The 19,120-nt window shown below is 43.2% G+C and overlaps 1 protein-coding gene and 1 long non-coding RNA gene across 2 annotated transcripts in view; one reads left to right on the top strand and one right to left on the bottom strand.

Moving 5' to 3' along the window:
• STX6 (syntaxin 6) overlaps positions 1–3,936 on the bottom strand; it is a 50,541-nt gene extending 46,605 nt beyond the window's left edge. The window contains exon 1 of the mRNA XM_006048603.4: positions 3,666–3,936. Coding sequence (XP_006048665.1) covers positions 3,666–3,700 — 35 coding nt within the window. The 5' untranslated portion in view covers positions 3,701–3,936. The remainder of the gene's footprint in view (positions 1–3,665) is intronic.
• LOC123333644 lies at positions 1,091–1,579 on the top strand. The gene is made up of 2 exons (XR_006551069.2): positions 1,091–1,228; positions 1,489–1,579. It is a non-coding gene; the product is annotated as an uncharacterized LOC123333644 (long non-coding RNA).
• Positions 3,937–19,120: the final 15,184 nt, after the last annotated feature.

The raw sequence follows: 19,120 nt of genomic DNA, 5'->3' as shown, positions 1-19,120 counted from the left end.
TGGAAAAGGCCCTGATGCTGGGAAAGATTGAAGGCAGGAGAAGGGGATGACAGAGGATGAGATGGTTGGATGGCATTACCTACTCGATGGACATGAGTTTGAGCAAGCTCCGGGAGTTGATGATGGACAGGGATGCCTGGCATGCTGCAGTCCATGGGGTCCCAAAGGGTAGGACACAAATGAGCAACTGAACTGAACTCCCTGCTTTGAAAACTTCCAATGGCCTCAAGATGAGCTCTTCTTGATTTTATTCTACCTGTTCTGTGAAGTGTTAACAGTATGAGGAGAACTAGGCAGCTGAATGTTGAATCCTGGGTCTACCACCTATTAGCTTTGTGACCCTGGGGAAGTAACTCAACCCCCCTGTGGTAGCTCAGTTTCTCATCTGTTAAGTGGGGCTAATACCCACACCATAGAACTCTTCTTACAAAGTGGTAATTCTTATAAAGTGCTTACTGAGCTTGCAACACCTGGCATAGGTGTTGCATCCTTTAAATGTCAGCTATTATTATTATTACTTCTCCAAATAAACTTCCTACTCCGCCTGGGATGCCCTCCTTGATTTCTAAACACACCATGCCCATCTGAGGGCCTTTGCTGGTTGTGTTCTCATCCACGCACCACCATTCCTTACCAACCACAACCACCAAAGAGAACTTATTCAACATTTATGCTATATATTCAAGGTGGCGGGCTGGAAACACAGGAAAAACAAACAGTTCCAACCCTCAGACCTCACAGTAATAATGACAGAGAGCCAGAGGAAGAGGTGCGATAATGTGTTACAGGTGTCAAGGAAGCGCTTTCTGGAGGCAGTGGAGACACTGACTGAATCCTGCGTGCTGAGCGCGCGCATCCGGCAGAATGCATGCACATGGGCCAGAGCACCCAGTCCCACAGTCACAGTCACCGTACTGAATCTGGAGATCCTGGAGCTCTGGGCAGGTACCATGAGCGAAGGGTAAAGGAAGGCTGCATCACAAGGCCAGGACGTCTTGCGACTTTCCTCCAGGCAACAGGCAGCCACTAAATGATGTTAAGTAGGGAACTCCTGCTTGGGTTCTAGAAGAGCTACACCTGTCCTGCCCAATATGGACGCCACATGTGACTGCCGAACTATGCTAGTGTGACTATGGAACTAAGTTTTAAATTTTAATTACTTTAAATTTAAAAACTGACACTCAATTCACTTACCAAAAAATTTAAAAATATACTTGGAACAATTTGGGTATGTGAATCTACTTTTTCAACTGTAAGTTTAATGAATTCTAAAAACAGATCAAGTGTCTCTGATGAAAATTCAGCATCCAAATTGAGATGTGCTCTAAGTGTAAAACACACACCAGATTTGAAGACAGTACAAAAAGCGTGAGAGTCTTCGTTAATAATCTTTATAATTATCACATGTTGAAATATTTTGACTATACCAGGTTATCGATGACATTAAAATTCACTTTACATGTTTTTCACTTTCCCTGTGTCGACTAGGAAATGTAAAATGGCATGTGTGGCTCACACTCATTCTGGAGAACACTCGTCCAACAAAACCAAGGCAGACGCAAGAGGAAAGAGACTGGAAGCAGGAAGACCAATTAGAGACTCTTCTTGATGAGTCCAGAAAAGACACACAGGACTGAATCATCTAAGTGATACTCATCTTCAAAACCCAATTCAAGACCTGCTACTATGTCCAAAGCTTTTCCAATAGTAACCTTTCCTAATGGGATGCCTTTCTCCGAACTACTAGGGGACTTATCATCTGTTGGATTCACTTCAGCACTAATCATTTCCATCAGTCATTTCTACTTAATTATTGGGTGACTTGTTTCTCAGATTAGACTATCAGCTCCTAGGCTAAAGGTCACAATTCAGGCTTCTTTCATTTTTCCACATCATACAGTGAGTGTATTTTCAAAACTTTTAATAAACAGAGGTACATGGCTCCCCATATATTTCACCACATTATCTGGAGACACTCATGTAGCTAATTTTACTTTTCCATAGCAAAAGGTTTTGATATCTTAAAAGATATGTGCTCAAACAATGTAAAAGTCAAACAAGATTCCTGGCCAATGTTTCAATAAAGCAGTGCTATCTAATCAGTGAGCAAGCCCTGGCAAACCGTACTATCAGGAAAAAAAGTCAAGATGGCAGAGCAATTTAGCATTTTCACAAATTCCATTTAAAAATGAAACAAAAAATTCTGATTATCTACAGCCTCCACTGCCAGACATAACCTTTGAAACCTAAGAATTAAAAACGTTTAAAGGAAAAACACACAGCTTTCACATTTTAAAATTAACACCTAAAAAAAAAATCAATTCTTCTAATAACATTTTCCAGGTAGAGATCCATGTATTATTAATCATCTAAACTCAGATTTTCCCATCTAAAGTCAGGTGAAGGCAAAACTTTTTAGGGAAATGTTAAAATATATACAAATGTATCTTACTGTATCATGGATAATAAAGTATTTCACCTAGAGTATCACTTAAATTTTCTTAGAAGAACCTTAAAAAACAAAAACAAAAACCACATACACCCTCAAGTAACTGGCCAGCTTTTACCCCTACAGAAATAGAAATAGGGAGCTAGGAACTAGTTGAAAGCAAAGCTGTACTTTAGGGTGATTAGCACTGATCTCTCAGGAACTTTGCAGTTCTCAAATTTTAAACGTTTGTTTGACATTTAAAACAAAAGCTGGCAAGTTGTAACAACAGGATCCATCTTCCCTGAATTTGTTTAATGGCTACAAAGCCTATATAACAGAGTGCCATTAAAGTTTCTGGGTATCTGCAAACAACTGAGCAATCAAAGATGGAGTCACGACAGCTCACGGGGAAAAATAAGTTTAAGGCTGTTCTAGTCTGAAAGGCAGAGGAAGAAATGGGGGAAACCTGTCAAACAGCCTGGATGAAATCAGGGAGTTAAAAACCAAGCGCTCATTTCCTTTAGCACTGTGGGAAAAACCCGGTGCTAACAGAAAGCTAAGGAAAGTTTAGTTTGGCTGATTTCATTTTGTTTTCCTTCCAACATCATCACTGAGTTTGAACGGCTGCTTTCCTCCCCTCCCATTACTCAGTAAAAACTCCCCCACTGAATTGAGTCGTCTTCCGGAGCCAGGCGCCCCCGCCTCCAAGCCTGCTAACGTGCTCAGACGCCTCTGGGCATGTTATGGTCTCACCAGTCTGCGGGGCCAGCGCTCCGAACTCAATGGACAATAGGAGCTCACCCCCGTCCACGCCAACTACAAAGCTCAGGAGGGCCATTTCCCTTTTCCTGCCCAGATGCTGTTTTTCCCCCTTCGAAGCAGGGCCCCGTGCTCCACTAGAGCCCCAGTTTGGTCTGGGACGCCTAAGCTCCCTTCCCACCTGCAGAACTGCTGAAGCCCTCCTCCCGTCCAAATAAGTTGTAGGGCAGCGCACAGGCCAAAGGGGACCCCCTCCCCAGGGGCTTGATTGGGGGCATGGATTTCACAGTCCAGGTAGGACGGGAAAGGGATGTTTCTGGACACTTGATCACGGCCCTCCAGGCTAAGCCGTCCCCACTGTCCCCACGCCAGCCTCTACTTGCCTCCCATCCCCCCTACAACGAGGAGAGGCGGGGAGGTGCGGGCAGGCAACACGGCCACCGCCTCCTCCAGTGGAGCCTTCGGCAACACTCACCCTTTCACCACAAAGAAGGGGTCCTCCATGGACATGGCGTCCCGGCCCCCGGCCGCCTCACGTTTGCTCCGCGCACAGGGCGCCCGCGCCCTCCAAATTTCCCTCTGCCCACCCTACCCGCCTCTCGTAGCGGCCTGCGCCTTGGCCTGGGGGTCCCGAAGCCTCTGCGCGCGCAGGGCGGGGTGCACCGGCCAGCCGCTGGTCCAGCACTCGATGGGCACTGCAGACCAAATCCAGACTCCGGAGCCGGCCCCGCGGCTGTCCCCTCCCCCGACTCCTCCCGGAGCGTCCGGCCGCCTGGCTCCGCCCCCAGGTTCCTCGGCCTCGGCCAATCACGAACGCCATCCGCCGCACCACTTCCGCACCCGTGCACACGTGATCACAGCCGACCCCGCCCCTCGTTGGCGGGCCCTGGGCACCTTGTCACACGACCCAGGAGGCGGGGCTCTGGAGGCGGTGGAGGAGGGTGGGTCTTCTCTCCACTTGCCCCTCAGGATTCAGGGGCTGGAGCTGCTTGTCTCTTCGCCGGAAAGGCATTCAGGTGTCCTCAGTTCAGTTCAGTCGCTCAGTCGTGTCCGACTCTTTGCGACCCCATGAATCGCAGCACGCCAGGCCTCCCTGTCCATCACCAACTCCCGGAGTTCACTCAGACTCACGTCCATCGAGTCAGTGATGCCATCCAGCCATCTCATCCTCTGTCGTCCCCTTCCCCTCCTGCCCCCAATCCCTCCCAGCATCAGAGTCTTTTCCAATGAGTCAACTCTTTGCATGAGGTGGCCAAAGTACTGGAGTTTCAGCTTTAGCATCATTCCTTCCAAAGAAATCCCAGGGCTGATCTCTTTCAGAATGGACTGGTTGGATTTCCTTGTAGTCCAAGGGACTCTCAAGAGTCTTCTCCAACACCACAGTTCAAAAGCATCAATTCTTCGGCGCTCAGCCTTCTTCACAGTCCAACTCTCACATCCATACATGACCACAAGAAAAACCATAGCCTTGACTAGCCGGACCTTTGTTGGCAAAGCAATGTCTCTGCTTTTGAATATGCTATCTAGGTTGGTCATAACTTTCCTTCCAAGGAGTAAGCGTCTTTTAATTTCATGGCTGCAGTCAGTCCTAGGTATGCATTAGTATCTCCTTTGCACAATTCTTTCACCTTTCCTCTACTTTTGATGCTTGAATTTGATAACATATTGATTTAGAAATCCATCTCATCCTCCACTTACAATAAAGCCTGCTCGTATACATTATCTGACTATATTGCACAACTTTACATAGGTCTTACTATATCCAACAATGTGCTGAAGGCTGTATGTACATTATCTCAATATTCTTGGGGGGAAGGTATTATTATTACCATTTAGTAGATGAGAAAAGTTCAGAGAGGCTTCGAGATTTCCTGCGCTCATACAACCTGGACAGGGCAATCAGAGAATCTGTGCACTTTCCACCAGACGCGTATGTTTTCTATTGCTGTGTGCCTTTCTCAAAGTGACCAGTAAGATAATTTTTTCATACAGCATGTGATGCTTCCCGGGAGAAAGAACTTTTGAGGGACAAAGGAGGGGCCAGATATGGCAACTTCTTCTGAGCTAAATGGTTCAAAAGCACTTCCAGAAAGTATTTTGATCAGAACAGTTATCAAATTCATATGTTAGATATGCTATGGGGTCTGTGAACATTAATTGCTGATTATCTTTGAGCACTTCCTGTATGTCAGGCACTGTGCTAAGTGTTACCTCAGTTGCTCTCAGGAGGTAATTACTGTTATTATCCCCATTTTACAAATGAGAAATCTGAGACTCTTGCAGGTTAAGTGACTTGCTTAAAGTACCAGTCTTTTTGGAGTTGGAAGAGTCCTTTGAACTAGACAAATCCTGTTTGAACCTGAGTTCTGTTATTCAGTCCCTCATCTATAAAGCATGCATAATAATATTTAGCTCATGGATTGCTGTGAGGGTTAAATAAAAATTCGTGGAAACCCCAAGGCCCCAAGGAAGTAAGGCAGTGAAGTCAGGGAAACTAGTCTGGAAGCTGCTGTGGTCATCCAGCCTGAAGGGCTGAGGACCAGAACAGGACAGCAGCAATCGTAAATGGAGAGGAAGCAGACAATCTGGTAGATGTTTCCAAGGAAAAACAAAACACCTAGATATGGTGAAAGGCTGAATGGGGTTAAGGGGGAGAGAGGTGAAAATCAGACTCCAGGCTTCTCTGAGACCCTGGAGGAGCAGCTGAAGGAGGTCAGATATAGGGAAAAAGAAGCTGTTGGAAGAGAACTGTTTTGGTTCTGAACATACTGAGATGGGGAACTCAAAAGGAATCAATCATTTTTCATTCATTCAACAAACACATGGAAAATGAAGAGAAGATGAGAATAAAGATTAAGAGCCATAGTTGCAGCCAGACTGCTCAGTCACTCATTCGTGTCTGACCCTTTGCAGCTCCATGGACTGTCGCCCACCAGGCTTCTCTGCCCATGGAATTTTCCAGGTAAAAATACTGGAGTGGGATGCCATTTCCTACTCCAGGGGATCTGCCTGACCTAGGGATTGAACCCATGTTTCCCATGTCTCCTGCACTGGCAGGCAGATTCTCTAGCCCTGTTGCCACCTGGGCAGCTGGATTACCTGAGTTCAAATCCTAATTCTGCTATTTCCTGAGTATTGTGTCTTGGGCAAGCTGCTTAGTCTCTCACTGTCCTCAACTAAGAAATGAATATCATAATAGCACCTTGCTCATAGAGTGTCCGGAGAAGGTAATGGCACCCCACTCCAATACTCTTGCCATGGACAGAGTAATGAAATCCCATGGACAGAGGAGCCTGGTAGGCTGCAGTCCATGGGGTCGCTAGAGTCGGACACGACTGAGCAACTGCACTTTCACTTTTCACTTTCATGCATTGGAGAAGGAAATGGCAACCCACTCCAGTATTCTTGCCTGGAGAATCCCAGGGACGGGAGCCTAGTGGGCTGCTGTCTGTGGGGTCACACAGAGTCGGACACGACTGACGTGACTTAGCAGCAGCAGCATCGAGTGTCATCAGCATTAAATGAGTCAGTGTCTGAGAAGTGCTCAGAATAGTACTAGCATGTGTTGTCATCTTACTATGTGCTAGGCACTGAAATGAACAGGCTTGGTCCTTGACTTCAAGGAATTCTCAGACTAGCAGGAGAGCAAGGCCAGTTACATAATGAAAGAAAGGCATATGTTGCCAGAGAAACACGGAGACAAGCCACCAATCTATTTGTGTGTGGGGGAGGACTTCTGAACAATGGCTAGAGGCAGCCAGGAGACAGCAGGGCAGCCTTTGGAGAAGCCATGGCAGGGGGCATAGCTGGAACGGAAAGAATAGGATTGTGGCAGCAGGAGCTAAGGGTGGAAATGGGCAGGGCCAGTTTCTCGGGGCCCTTGATTGTGATGTTAAGAACTGTGAAGACTCAGCTGAGGGAATTGACAGGATAATTCTGGCATTTGACATAGGTGCAGCAGTGGCTGAAAGGTCAGCTGGGAAGTCATGGTCCAGAGAAGGGGTGAGGGTGTCCTGAGATAGGCTCACTGCAACTAGGATGGAGAGGGGGGATATATTTGAGAAATACTTTAGAGGCAACATTCGGGGATTTGGTGAGTGAATGGTTCAGTGTTCAGCGTTTTCAGAGCTGGTGAAAGAAGGAGTGTTCTGGAGTTGGAAGTGGGTTGTTGTTAGTTCTAATCACTGAGAAAAAGAACATAGGAGGACTAGAATTAGGGTGAACGTAAATTAACTGCTAGCAGGTTGATTTTCCAGGGCTTCCCGGGTGGTACACTGGTAAAGAATCCACCTGCCAATGCAGGAGACACAAGAGACATGGGTTTGATCCCTGGGTCGGGAAGACCCCTGGAGGAGGAAATGGCAACCCACTCCAGTATTCTTGCCTGGAAAATTCCATGGACAGAGGAACCTGATGGGCTACAGTCCATGGGGCAGCGAAGACTCAGACACAACTGAGGCTTAGAGCATGTATGTTGGTTCTCTCCACTAAACTGTAAACTCGCAGAGGGAGGGAGACTTCCAATGTTACTACTACCTCAATACCTGGCATAGCCTCTTATTATCTATTCCATGAAAGGGGTGTCTCTTTCTTTAATATGTCATCCTTTCTCAAACCAGCCCAGACCTTGGCCTCTGCTGCCCCAGGGAAATGGAAGTATAGCTTAAATGGAAGGAAAAATAAAGGAAGCTCTTTCTTTTCCCTCTTCTCTTCTTTTTTTCTTCTTTTCTTTTTCTCTTCTATTCTTTTAAATTTAACAGGCCTCAGATCCTTGCATAAACAAAAACATAATAACTCAGGAAGAACACTGAGCAAAAAGTCATCTCCTCTACCCACTCCCCACCCTCTACTACCTCCCAAAAAAGAAGAGTTAAAAATTCCTATGGAGCAAAAAAATCAAAACAGTAGTTGCCTTTGGGTGGGGAATATGATTAGGAAAGGAAACTTTCTGGGGGCTAGTGATTTTCTGTATTTTGACAGGACTGTAGGTTACACAGGTATGTGAATTTGTCAGGACTTGTCAAGCTATAGTACTTAGACTCTGTCCATTTTGCTGGAAAAGGGTAACATTCCAACTCTGAGATTTTGAGTGGTCAGCCGTGAAAACCCTGGGTCTCTGAGCAAGTCTCCAAAGTTAGGAGAGTGAGTGGTGGAGGATACTACTGGGATCCTGAAAGGCATCTTGTGCTGAAATAGGAAATGCCAATGCAGAAAGAGGGCACAGGCCACCAGGTCATGAGCTCATGAGGATGAGCATCAGAAAGGATCAAATCACACCCCACTGCTAGGAATGCCAGAATAAACCCGGGCTACTTAAAAGCTGTGAGAGTCCCATATCACTCCAACAAGGGGATCTCTTCCATTCTCAGATGGGAATGGTGTCTAAACTACTCCCTCACTAGGTCATTTTAAGGATCAATTGGGATGTTAAATGTGACTTCATTTTGCAAAGTGTTTAAAATACTCTGTGTCCCCCTAGGTCTTTTTAAAAAATAGTTTTGAAATTTTAATTGTGGTAAGATACACATAACATAAAATTTTCCATCTTAACCATTTTAAAGTACTCTGTTCAGTAGTGTTTACAGTCACATTTTCTACAACCTCCAGAACGTTTATTTGCAAAACTGAAACTCTGAAACATGTCCTTAGTCTCTGCTCCCCCTGCCTGACCACCCTTCTACTTCCTACCTCTATGAATTTAACTTCTCTAGATACCTCATATAAGCGCTTCTCATACACTCATACAGTATTTGTAATACATGTATCTCATACAGTATTTGTCTCTTCGTGATTGACTCTTCACTCAGCATAAGGTATTCGAGGTTCAATCATGTCGCGGCATGTGTCAGAATTTCCTTCCTTTTTGAGGCAGACATTCTATTGTATGTATACATCACCTTTTCTTTGTTCATTCTTGTCTTGATGGACACTTGGATTGCTTCCACCTTTTGACAATTGTGAATAATGCTGCTATGAACATGGATGTACCAGTATGTAGTTGAGATACGGTTTTAAATTGTTTCGGGTGTATACCCAGAATTGGAATTGCTGGATCATAATCTTTTGAAGAACTTCCAGACTGTTATAGTGGCTGCACCATTTTACATTCCCACTATGAGTGCACAAGAGTTTCAATTTATTCACATCTTGGCCAACACTTGTTATTTTGTTTATGTGTGGTTTTGTTTCTATAGTAGCCATCTTAATGGATTTGAAGTATGTCTCATTGTGGTTTTGATTTGCATTTCCCTAATAATTAGTGCTGTTGAACATCATTTCATGTAAACATTTCATTGTATAAAATTCCCAAACTTAATTTTTATTTTTAAAATTTTTCTAAATTTTTATTTTATATTGGAGTATAGTTGATTTACAATGCTGTGTTAGTTTCAGGTGTACAGCAAAGTGAATCAGTTTTACATATATCTATTCTTTTTCAGATTGTTTTCCCATTTAGGTTATTACAGAATATTGAGCAGCATTCCTTTGCCAAACTTTAAATACATGTTTTTCTATATAAATAAACAAATGGCTTATTGGCCATTTGTATATCTTCTTTTGGAGAAGGAAATGGCAACCCAGTCTAGCATTCTTGCCTGGAGAATCCCATGGACAGAGGAGCCTGGGAGGCTACAGTCTGTGGGGTTGCAAGAGTCGCACACAACTGAGCGACTAAGCACAGCACATATCTTCTTTAGAGACGTGTCTATTCAAGTCCTTTGCTCATTTAAAAATTGTGTTTGTCTTTTTGTTGTTGCATTCATCTTTTTGAAACAAGATTGAGTAAGGGAGAAAAGTGCTATGTAGACATTAGGTATTATACTCTTCATCTTCATCCCAATCTTTTAAAAGCCCTGAGATGCATGTGCTTGTTCTGGAGCACTCCAGAAGACACTGGCTCTTGTTGGCATCCATTGACCTGGCTATGTCTACATTTCCCAGCACCAACCATAGGGAATATCCACATGCAAGTTGTGTTTTCTTTCCTTATATATCTAACACAAGAAAGTGATTAACAATTTCTGAAACATCCATTTGATGGTCACCAAAAAGGTTGTTTAAAACTGTGTAATGATATATATTGAAAATAGCAAGACAATATTATATTTATAATATGATTTCAATTCTGCTCATTTTTATATGAAGAAACACTTTTACACATAGAAAAAAGAAAATGTCCTTAAAGTTTGACCATTTTCTACAATGGAGTATATACTTCAAAAATCAGAAATATAAAAAGTAAAAAAAGAAAGAAAAATTGAAGAAAGATAAGTGAGAAAGCCAAGTGACCACATATGCAAAAATATAACAAGGGTTAGCAGTTTTAAATCCCTTTTAGAATAAGGCAGGTTAAGAGTGTATGAATGAAAGGATATTAGTGAGTTCGCAAAGTTAATTTATACTAGTGAAATTCAACAAACTTTTAAAATTTATTTATTTATTTGTGGCTGGCTGCTTGGTGCTGCGTGGGCTTTTCTTTAGTTGCAGCGAGCGAGAGCTACTTTCTAAGTGTGGTGCGTGGGCTTCTCATTGTGATGGCTTCTCTTGTTGTGGAGTACAGGCTTTAGAGCTTGTGGGCTCAGTAGCTGTGGCTCCCCAGGCTCTCGAGCATAGACTCAATAGTTGTGGTGCATGGGCTTAGCTGCTCCGAGGCATGTAGGATCTTCCCGGGCCAGGGATCTAACCTGCACCTTCTGCATTGGCAGGCAGATTCTTTACCACTGAGTCACAAGGGAAACCCTGAACTTGATAAAATAGTGAATTCAAACCATTGTTGAGAGGCAGATATGACATTTACCCTTTTCTATGAATTTGTTAGTGCACAGGGAAGGAAAAACTACAATCTCGCTTGGTAAACTAGTGAGTAACAACAATAGTTATAACGATTGCTAACATTTACTTACTATGGACCAGACATTGTGCTAAATAATATATATGCATACTCTTCAGAAGTGGCTCCAAAATTTCTACATGGGGCAGGTTTAGAATGTAACTTCTTCGGACAACAGGGCTAGGAGACTTGAACTGACATTAGATGGCAGACCCAGTGTATATTTTGAAGTTATGGGTTATTTGGGATGGTAATTATGTGTGTGTGGTAATGATGCTCTAAAGTCCCAAGAGGGGCTTGCCAGGTGGCGCTAGTGGTGAAGAACCCGTCTGCCAATGCAGGAGATGCAAGAGATGCATGTTCAGTCCCTGGGACAGGAAGATTCCCTGGAGGAGGAAATGGCAACCCACTCCAGTATTCTTGCCTGGAGAATCTCATGAACAGAGCAGCCTGGTGGGCTACAGTCCATAGTGTCACAAAGAACTGGACACAACTACCAAATTCAGACTGAAATTGAAGAAAGTAGGGAAAACCACACTAGACCATTCAGGTATGACCTAAATCAAATCCCTTATGATTATACAGTAGAAGTGAGAAATAGATTTAAGGGCCTAGATCTGATAGATAGTGTGCCTGATGAACTATGGAATGAAGTTCGTGACATTGTACAGGAGACAGGGATCAAGACCATCCCCATGGAAGAGAAATGCAAAAAAAGCAAAATGGCTGTCTGGGGAGGCCTTACAAATAGCTGTGAAAAGAAGAGAAGTGAAAAGCAAAGGAGAAAAGGAAAGATATAATCATCTGAATGCAGAGTTCCAAAGAATAGCAAGAAGAGATAAGAAAGCCTTCTTCAGTGATCAATGCAAAGAAATAGAGGAAAACAACAGAATGGGAAAGACTAGAGGTCTCTTCAAGAAAATCAGAGATACCAAAGGAACATTTCATGCAAAGATGGGCTCGATAAAGGACAGAAATGGTATGGACCTAACAGAAGCAGAAGATATTAAGAAGAGATGGCAAGAATACACAGAAGAACTGTACAAAAAAGATCTTCACGACCCAGATAATCACGATGGTGTGATCACTGACCTAGAGCCAGACATCCTGGAATGTGAAGTCAAGTGGGCCTTAGAAAGCATCACTACAAACAAAGCTAGTAGAGGTGATAGAATTCCAGTTGAGCTATTCCAAATCCTGAAAGATGATGCTGTGAAAGTGCTGCACTCAATATGCCAGCCAATTTGGAAAACTCAGCAGTGGCCACAGGACTGGAAAAGGTCAGTTTTCATTCCAGTCCCCAAGAAAGGCAACGCCAAAGAATGCTCAAACTACCGCGCAATTGCACTCATCTCACACGCTAGTAAAGTAATGCTCAAAATTCTCCAAGCCAGGCTTCAGCAATATGTGAACTGTGAACTTCCTGATGTTCAAGCTGGTTTTAGAAAAAGAAGAGGAACCAGAGATCAAATTGCCAACATCTGCTGGATCATGGAAAAAGCAAGAGAGCTCCAGAAAAACATCTATTTCTGCTTTATTGACCAAGCCAAAGCCTTTGACTGTGTGGATCACAATAAACTGTGGAAAATTCTGAAAGAGATGGGAATACCAGAACACCTGACCTGCCTCTTGAGAAACCTGTATGCAGGTCAGGAAGCAACAGTTAGAACTGGACATGGAACAACAGACTGGTTCCAAATAGGAAAAGGAGTACTTCAAGGCTATATATTGTCACCCTGTTTATTTAACTTATATGCCGAGTACATCATGAGAAATTCCGGACTGGAAGAAACACATGCTGGAATCAAGATTGCCGGGAGAAATATCAATAACCTCAGATATGCAGATGACACCACCCTTATGGCAGAAAGGGAAGAGGAACTAAAAAGCCTCTTGATGAAAGTGAAAGTGGAGAGTGAAAAAGTTGGCTTAAAGCTCAACATTCAGAAAATGAAGATCATGGCATCTGGTCCCATCACTTCATGGGAAATAGATGGGGAAACAGTGGAAACAGTGTCAGACTTTATTTTTTGGGGCTCCAAAATCACTACAGATGGTGACTGCAGCCATGAAATTAAAAGACGCTTGCTCCTTGGAAGGAAAGTTATGACCAACCTAGATAGCATATTCAAAAGCAGAGATATTACTTTGCCGACAAAGGTCCGTCTAGTCAAGGCTATGGTTTTTCCTGTGGTCATGTATGGATGTGAGAGTTTGACTGTGAAGAAGGCTGAGCACCGAAGAATTGATGCTTTTGAACTGTGGTGTTGGAGAAGACTCTTGAGAGTCCCTTGGACTGCAAGGAGATCCAACCAGTCCATTCTGAAGGAGCTCAGCCCTGGGATTTCTTTGGAAGGAATGATGCTAAAGCTGAAACTCCAGTACTTTGGCCACCTCATGCAAAGAGTTGACTCATTGGAAAAGACTCTGATGCTGGGAGGGATTGGGGGCAGGAGGAGAAGGGGACGACAAAGGATGAGATGGCTGGATGGCATCACTGACTCGATGGATGTGAGTCTGAGTGAACTCTGGGAGTTGGTGATGGACAGGGAGGCCTGGCGTGCTGCAATTCATGGGGTCACAAAGAGTTGGACACAACTGAGCGACTGAACTGAACTGAACTGAACTGAAGTGACTTAGCACACATTCACAAAGCAGGAGACACAGGTTCGATCCCTTGGTCAGGAAGATCCCCTGAAAAAGGAAAGAGCAACCACTCCAGTATTCTTGCCTGGAAAATTCCATGGGCAGAGAAGCCTTCGGGCTACAGTCCATGGGGTCACAAAAGAGTTGGACACAACTTACCAACTAAACAACAATAACAGAAGTCCCAAGAAGTGACAAATCACCTCTTGGTTCCATCACTGCTGATTTCATTGAATCCACACAACTCTATAAGGCAGATATTGTTATGACCCCCATATTCCACAAGACAAACCTGAGGCTTGGAGAGGTTGATAATTTGTCTAAGGACTCATAGGTATGAAGTGGCAGAGCCCCATTTGAAGATAAGTTTGTCTGACTCCTAAATCCATGTTCTTTGCTATAGTACTTTACTGATCATTTGTACTGTACTGATCATTTGGGACAAGGGCTAGCCTTGTCCCAAAATTGGTGAATGGATTTTAACTAATCACTGAAAATGGCTCAAATCAGATTTCACAGACATAACGCAGGCACATGCAGACACACACACACACCCCTGTTGAACTTCTTAAAACACCCCAGAGGAAATGACTTATTGAATGGGATAAAATACACTACAGTATATTGAAAACAATCCATTCAGTTCAGTTCAGTTCAGTAGCTCAGTTGTGTCTTACTCTTTGCGACCCCATGGACTGCAGCATGCCAGGCCTCCCTTTCACAATACATTTAATGAATTAGACTTTTTTGCTAACTTAATAATTTGTCTTTTGGTTTTTGAGGATGACTTGTCCCATTGCAAATGGGTCAGATTCTTCAGAAGGGCCTCAAGATATATATAATAAAACAGTGTTCAAAAACCAAAGACATAGATCCATAGTAAACAAGATAAACACAAACTACTGTGACAAATACAGCTTGAGGTTCAAGGATTAGACAGTTGCTCAGAGGTAGAGCTAGTTCCCAAGGGGAATGAATAGGACACTTCTCACTCCAATGCTTTCTAGCTTAGTCGGGCAGTCTTCACTTGTCCTTTAAGATACTGAACTTATTAAATCCATTCACTTAAAAAATTTAAGACTATGTTATAAAAATGCATGTTGGTACTGGGAAATTGTTAAGTGAAAAATAAATTACAAAATAATATTAGGATGTGAAACTGTTTTGGTAAAATGAATCCCCCAAAGTGTGTTTCTATACATACATATATAGTCACAGCAAAGTACTGAACAGACAGATCAGATCAGATCAGATCAGTTGCTCAGTCGTGTCTGACTCTTTGTGACCCCATGAATCGCAGCACGCCAGGCCTCCCTGTCCATCACCAACTCAGGTCCATCGAGTCAGTGATGTCATCCAGCCATCTCATCCTCTGTCGTCCCCTTCTCCTCCTGCACCCAATCCCTCCCAGCATCAGAGTCTTTTCCAATGAGTCAACTCTTCGCATGAGGTGGCCAAAGTACTGGAGTTTCAGCTTTAGCATCATTCCTTCCAAAGAAATCCCAGGGCTGAGCTCCTTCAGAATGGACTGGTTGGATTTCCTTGCAGTCCAAGGGACTCTCAAGAGTCTTCTCCAACACCACAGTTCAAAAGCATCAATTCTTCGGCACTCAGCCTTCTTCACAGTCCAACTCTCAAATCCATATGTGACCACAGGAAAAACCATAGCCTTGACTAGACGGACCTTTGTCGGCAAAGTAATATCTCTGCTTTTGAATATGCTATCTAGGTTGGTCATAACTTTCCTTTCAAGGAGCAAGTGTCTTTTAATTTCATGGCTGCAGTCACCATCTGCAGTGATTGTGGAGCCCAGAAAAATAAAGTCTGACACTGTTTCCACTGTTTCCCCATCTATTTCCCATGAAGTGATGGGACCAGATGCCATGATCTTCGTTTTCTGAATGTTGAGCTTTAAGCCAACTTTTTCACTCTCCACTTTCACTTTCATCAAGAGGCTTTGTAGTTCCTCTTCCCTTTCTGCCATAAGGGTGGTGTCATTTGCACATCTGAGGTTATTGATATTTCTCCCGGCAATCTTGATTCCAGCATGTGTTTCTTCCAGTCCGGAATTTCTCATGATGTACTCGGCATATAAGTTAAATAAACAGGGTGACAATATACAGCCTTGACGTACTCCTTTTCCTATTTGGAACCAGTCTGTTGTTCCATGTCCAGTTCTAACTGTTGCTTCCTGACCTGCATACCGATTTCTCAAGACGCAGGTCAGGTGTTCTGGTATTCCCATCTCTTTCAGAATTTTCCACAGTTTATTGTGATCCACACAGTCAAAGGCTTTGGCATAGTCAATAAAGCAGAAATAGATGTTTTTCTGGAACTCTCTTGCTTTTTCCATGATCCAGCAGATGTTGGCAATTTGATCTCTGGTTCCTCTTCTTTTTCTAAAACCAGCTTGAACATCAGGAAGTTCACAGTTCACATATTGCTGAAGCCTGGCTTGGAGAATTTTGAGCATTACTTTACTAGCGTGTGAGATGAGTGCAATTGCGCGGTAGTTTGAGCATTCTTTGGCGTTGCCTTTCTTGGGGACTGGAATGAAAACTGACCTTTTCCAGTCCTGTGGCCACTGCTGAGTTTTCCAAATTGGCTGGCATATTGAGTGCAGCACTTTCACAGCATCATCTTTCAGGATTTGGAATAGCTCAACTGGAATTCTATCACCTCTACTAGCTTTGTTTGTAGTGATGCTTTCTAAGGCCCACTTGACTTCACATTCCAGGATGTCTGGCTCTAGGTCAGTGATCACACCATCGTGATTATCTGGGTCGTGAAGATCTTTTTTGTACAGTTCTTCTGTGTATTCTTGCCATCTCTTCTTAATATCTTCTGCTTCTGTTAGGTCCATACCATTTCTGTCCTTTATCGAGCCCATCTTTGCATGAAATGTTCCTTTGGTATCTCTGATTTTCTTGAAGAGACCTCTAGTCTTTCCCATTCTGTTGTTTTCCTCTATTTCTTTGCATTGATCACTGAAGAAGGCTTTCTTATCTCTTCTTGCTATTCTTTGGAACTCTGCATTCAGATGATTATATCTTTCCTTTTCTCCTTTGCTTTTCACTTCTCTTCTTTTCACAGCTATTTGTAAGGCCTCCCCAGACAGCCATTTTGCTTTTTTTGCATTTCTCTTCCATGGGGATGGTCTTGATCCCTGTCTCCTGTACAATGTCACGAACCTCATTCCATAGTTCATCAGGCACACTATCTATCAGATCTAGGCCCTTAAATCTATTTCTCACTTCTACTGTATAATCATAAGGGATTTGATTTAGGTCATACCTGAATGGTCTAGTAGTTTTCCCTACTTTCTTCAATTTAAGTCTGAATTTGGCAATAAGGAGTTCATGGTCTGAGCCACAGTCAGCTCCTGGTCTTATTTTTGCTGACTGTATAGAGCTTCAATGTTAACATTGGCTTTCTGAAGAGCGATTTTTATCTTATTACTCTTTTTAATGTTCTTTCAAGTTTTCTGGATTGTATTTGTTAATTTGCACTTAGGATAAAATGACTTAAAAATGAAAAGCATGGTCACCATACCTACTTTCTAATGTAAATGCTGCAGACTGCAGTACAGTATGCAGTTTTGTAACAAGATATGAACAGAAATTCAAAGGAAGAAATGAATTTCCTGCTGTGGGACATTAGTGCTAGTGAGAGATCCCGGGGACTGTTGGGGGCTCTGAGAGTGAGAGGCACAGGGGTGCCCTGCATTTGTTAAGTGAAGAATTAAGGGAAAGAAAGAGAAGGGAAGGAGGAAGGAAAGGAAGAAATACAAAGGTCTGAGAAGAGAAGGTGCTAGGAGATGCTGAGAGTTGTTAAATATCATTATTATTTCATTATTTGGCTTCTTTTTTTCTTTTGGGATATGGAGGACATGTAGTTTTCTGTTGCTCGTAGAACAAATTACTACAAAACTAAGTGCCCTAAAACAACACAGATTTATTCTCTTACAGTTTTGGAGGTCAGGTGCAAAAGTGGGTCTCAGGGGCTAAAATGAAAGTGATGGCAGGGTTGTGTTCCTTTTGTAGGCTCTAGGAGAGAATCTCTTCCTTCTCTTTCCAGTTCTAGAGACTGTCTCAATTTTATAAAACCCTTGAGATTGGACCCACCAGATAATCCTGGATAATCTCCCCATCTCAATATTTTAAAGTTGATTTTATCTGCTAAGTCCCTTTTGCCACACTAGTTAATATATTCACCAGTTCTAGAAATTAGAATATGGGTATCTTTGGGGTGAGGAAGGGGGTATTATTCCACCTACCGCAGAAGGAAACTGGTATGTTCTACTATCTACCTTGTATGCTGTAAACATAACCTCATCTAAATCTTCAACAAGCCTTGTGAAATATATGCCAGGATTTTCTTTTAAAGTTGAGAAGACTGATGCTGGTAGGGAGGGATGGGGAGAAGGGATAGTTAGGAAGTTTGGGATGGACATGTATACACTGCTATATTTAAAATGGATGACCAAAAAGGGTGTGCCATATAGCACAGGGCACTCTGCTAAATGTTATGTGGCAGTCTGGGGTGGGAGGGGAGTTTGGGGGAGAATGGATACATGAATACGTATGGCTGAGTCCCTTCATTGTTTACCTGAAACTATCACAACATAGCTTGTTAATCAGCTGTACCCCAATACAAAAGAAAAAGTTTTCAAAGCAAAATAGATAAATCGAGGAAACTGAGCCTCAACACAATTTGGGATCCTGCACATCAAGTAGCTAGGATGCAAACATCCCAGGTCCCTGAGCAGAAGCTCAAGCCGGCCTGCCTGGTGGCCTTGCCTCCACTCATCTCTCCTGCTCACCTCTACATCCTCTCTCCTGTCTGGGCCTGTCCTCCAACTCCCTGAACAAGCTTACACTTCTGTTTCCCAAGTCATTGTGTTCTCCTGATGACCATGTAGCTGTGGCTTTGTGCTGAGGTTTGCTAAGCTAGGAAGCCAAGCCAGCTGCCCCTCAGAATCTTCTTTAAGCCCCAGGTCTCCTTTATTCAATGAGCATTTTTGAGCTATTGGGCTGGGGGTGCTAGAGCAGCATGGAAGATAGATGTAAGCTAAAAATGACAAGATAGTCTAGGGGATACGTATTATATCAGACATGTGGACTGCAGCATTATAGGAAGCCAGAGCAAGTCCTGGGAACTTTGTGTGAATCTTTCTCATGGACCTTGGGTGAAACCTAAGCTCCAGGGAATAAACAAAGGCTTCTTTTTCTTTTGAGCTCCCTGGGGGACCAGAACTGATTCATCTTTGTGTTCCCTGTGTCTTTCTTATAGCTGTGCTCCATAAATATTTAGAAGTTGGTAACAGGACCAAGATAGGAACAGCAAAGGAGCAATCAGTGTCTCAGACCAACAAAGGGTTAAAGGTCAGTGGGGAAGGCGGTGCTTTAGTTTTCTCTTGCTCTCTATGCTACCTAGCAACTGATGACACCAAC

The sequence above is a fragment of the Bubalus bubalis genome, chromosome 5 (assembly GCF_019923935.1).
Source record: "Bubalus bubalis isolate 160015118507 breed Murrah chromosome 5, NDDB_SH_1, whole genome shotgun sequence".
In the NCBI taxonomy this organism is placed as follows: Eukaryota; Metazoa; Chordata; class Mammalia; order Artiodactyla; family Bovidae; genus Bubalus; species Bubalus bubalis.
Note: the sequence above shows the minus strand (reverse complement) of the source record. Positions and strands in the feature narration are given on the sequence as shown.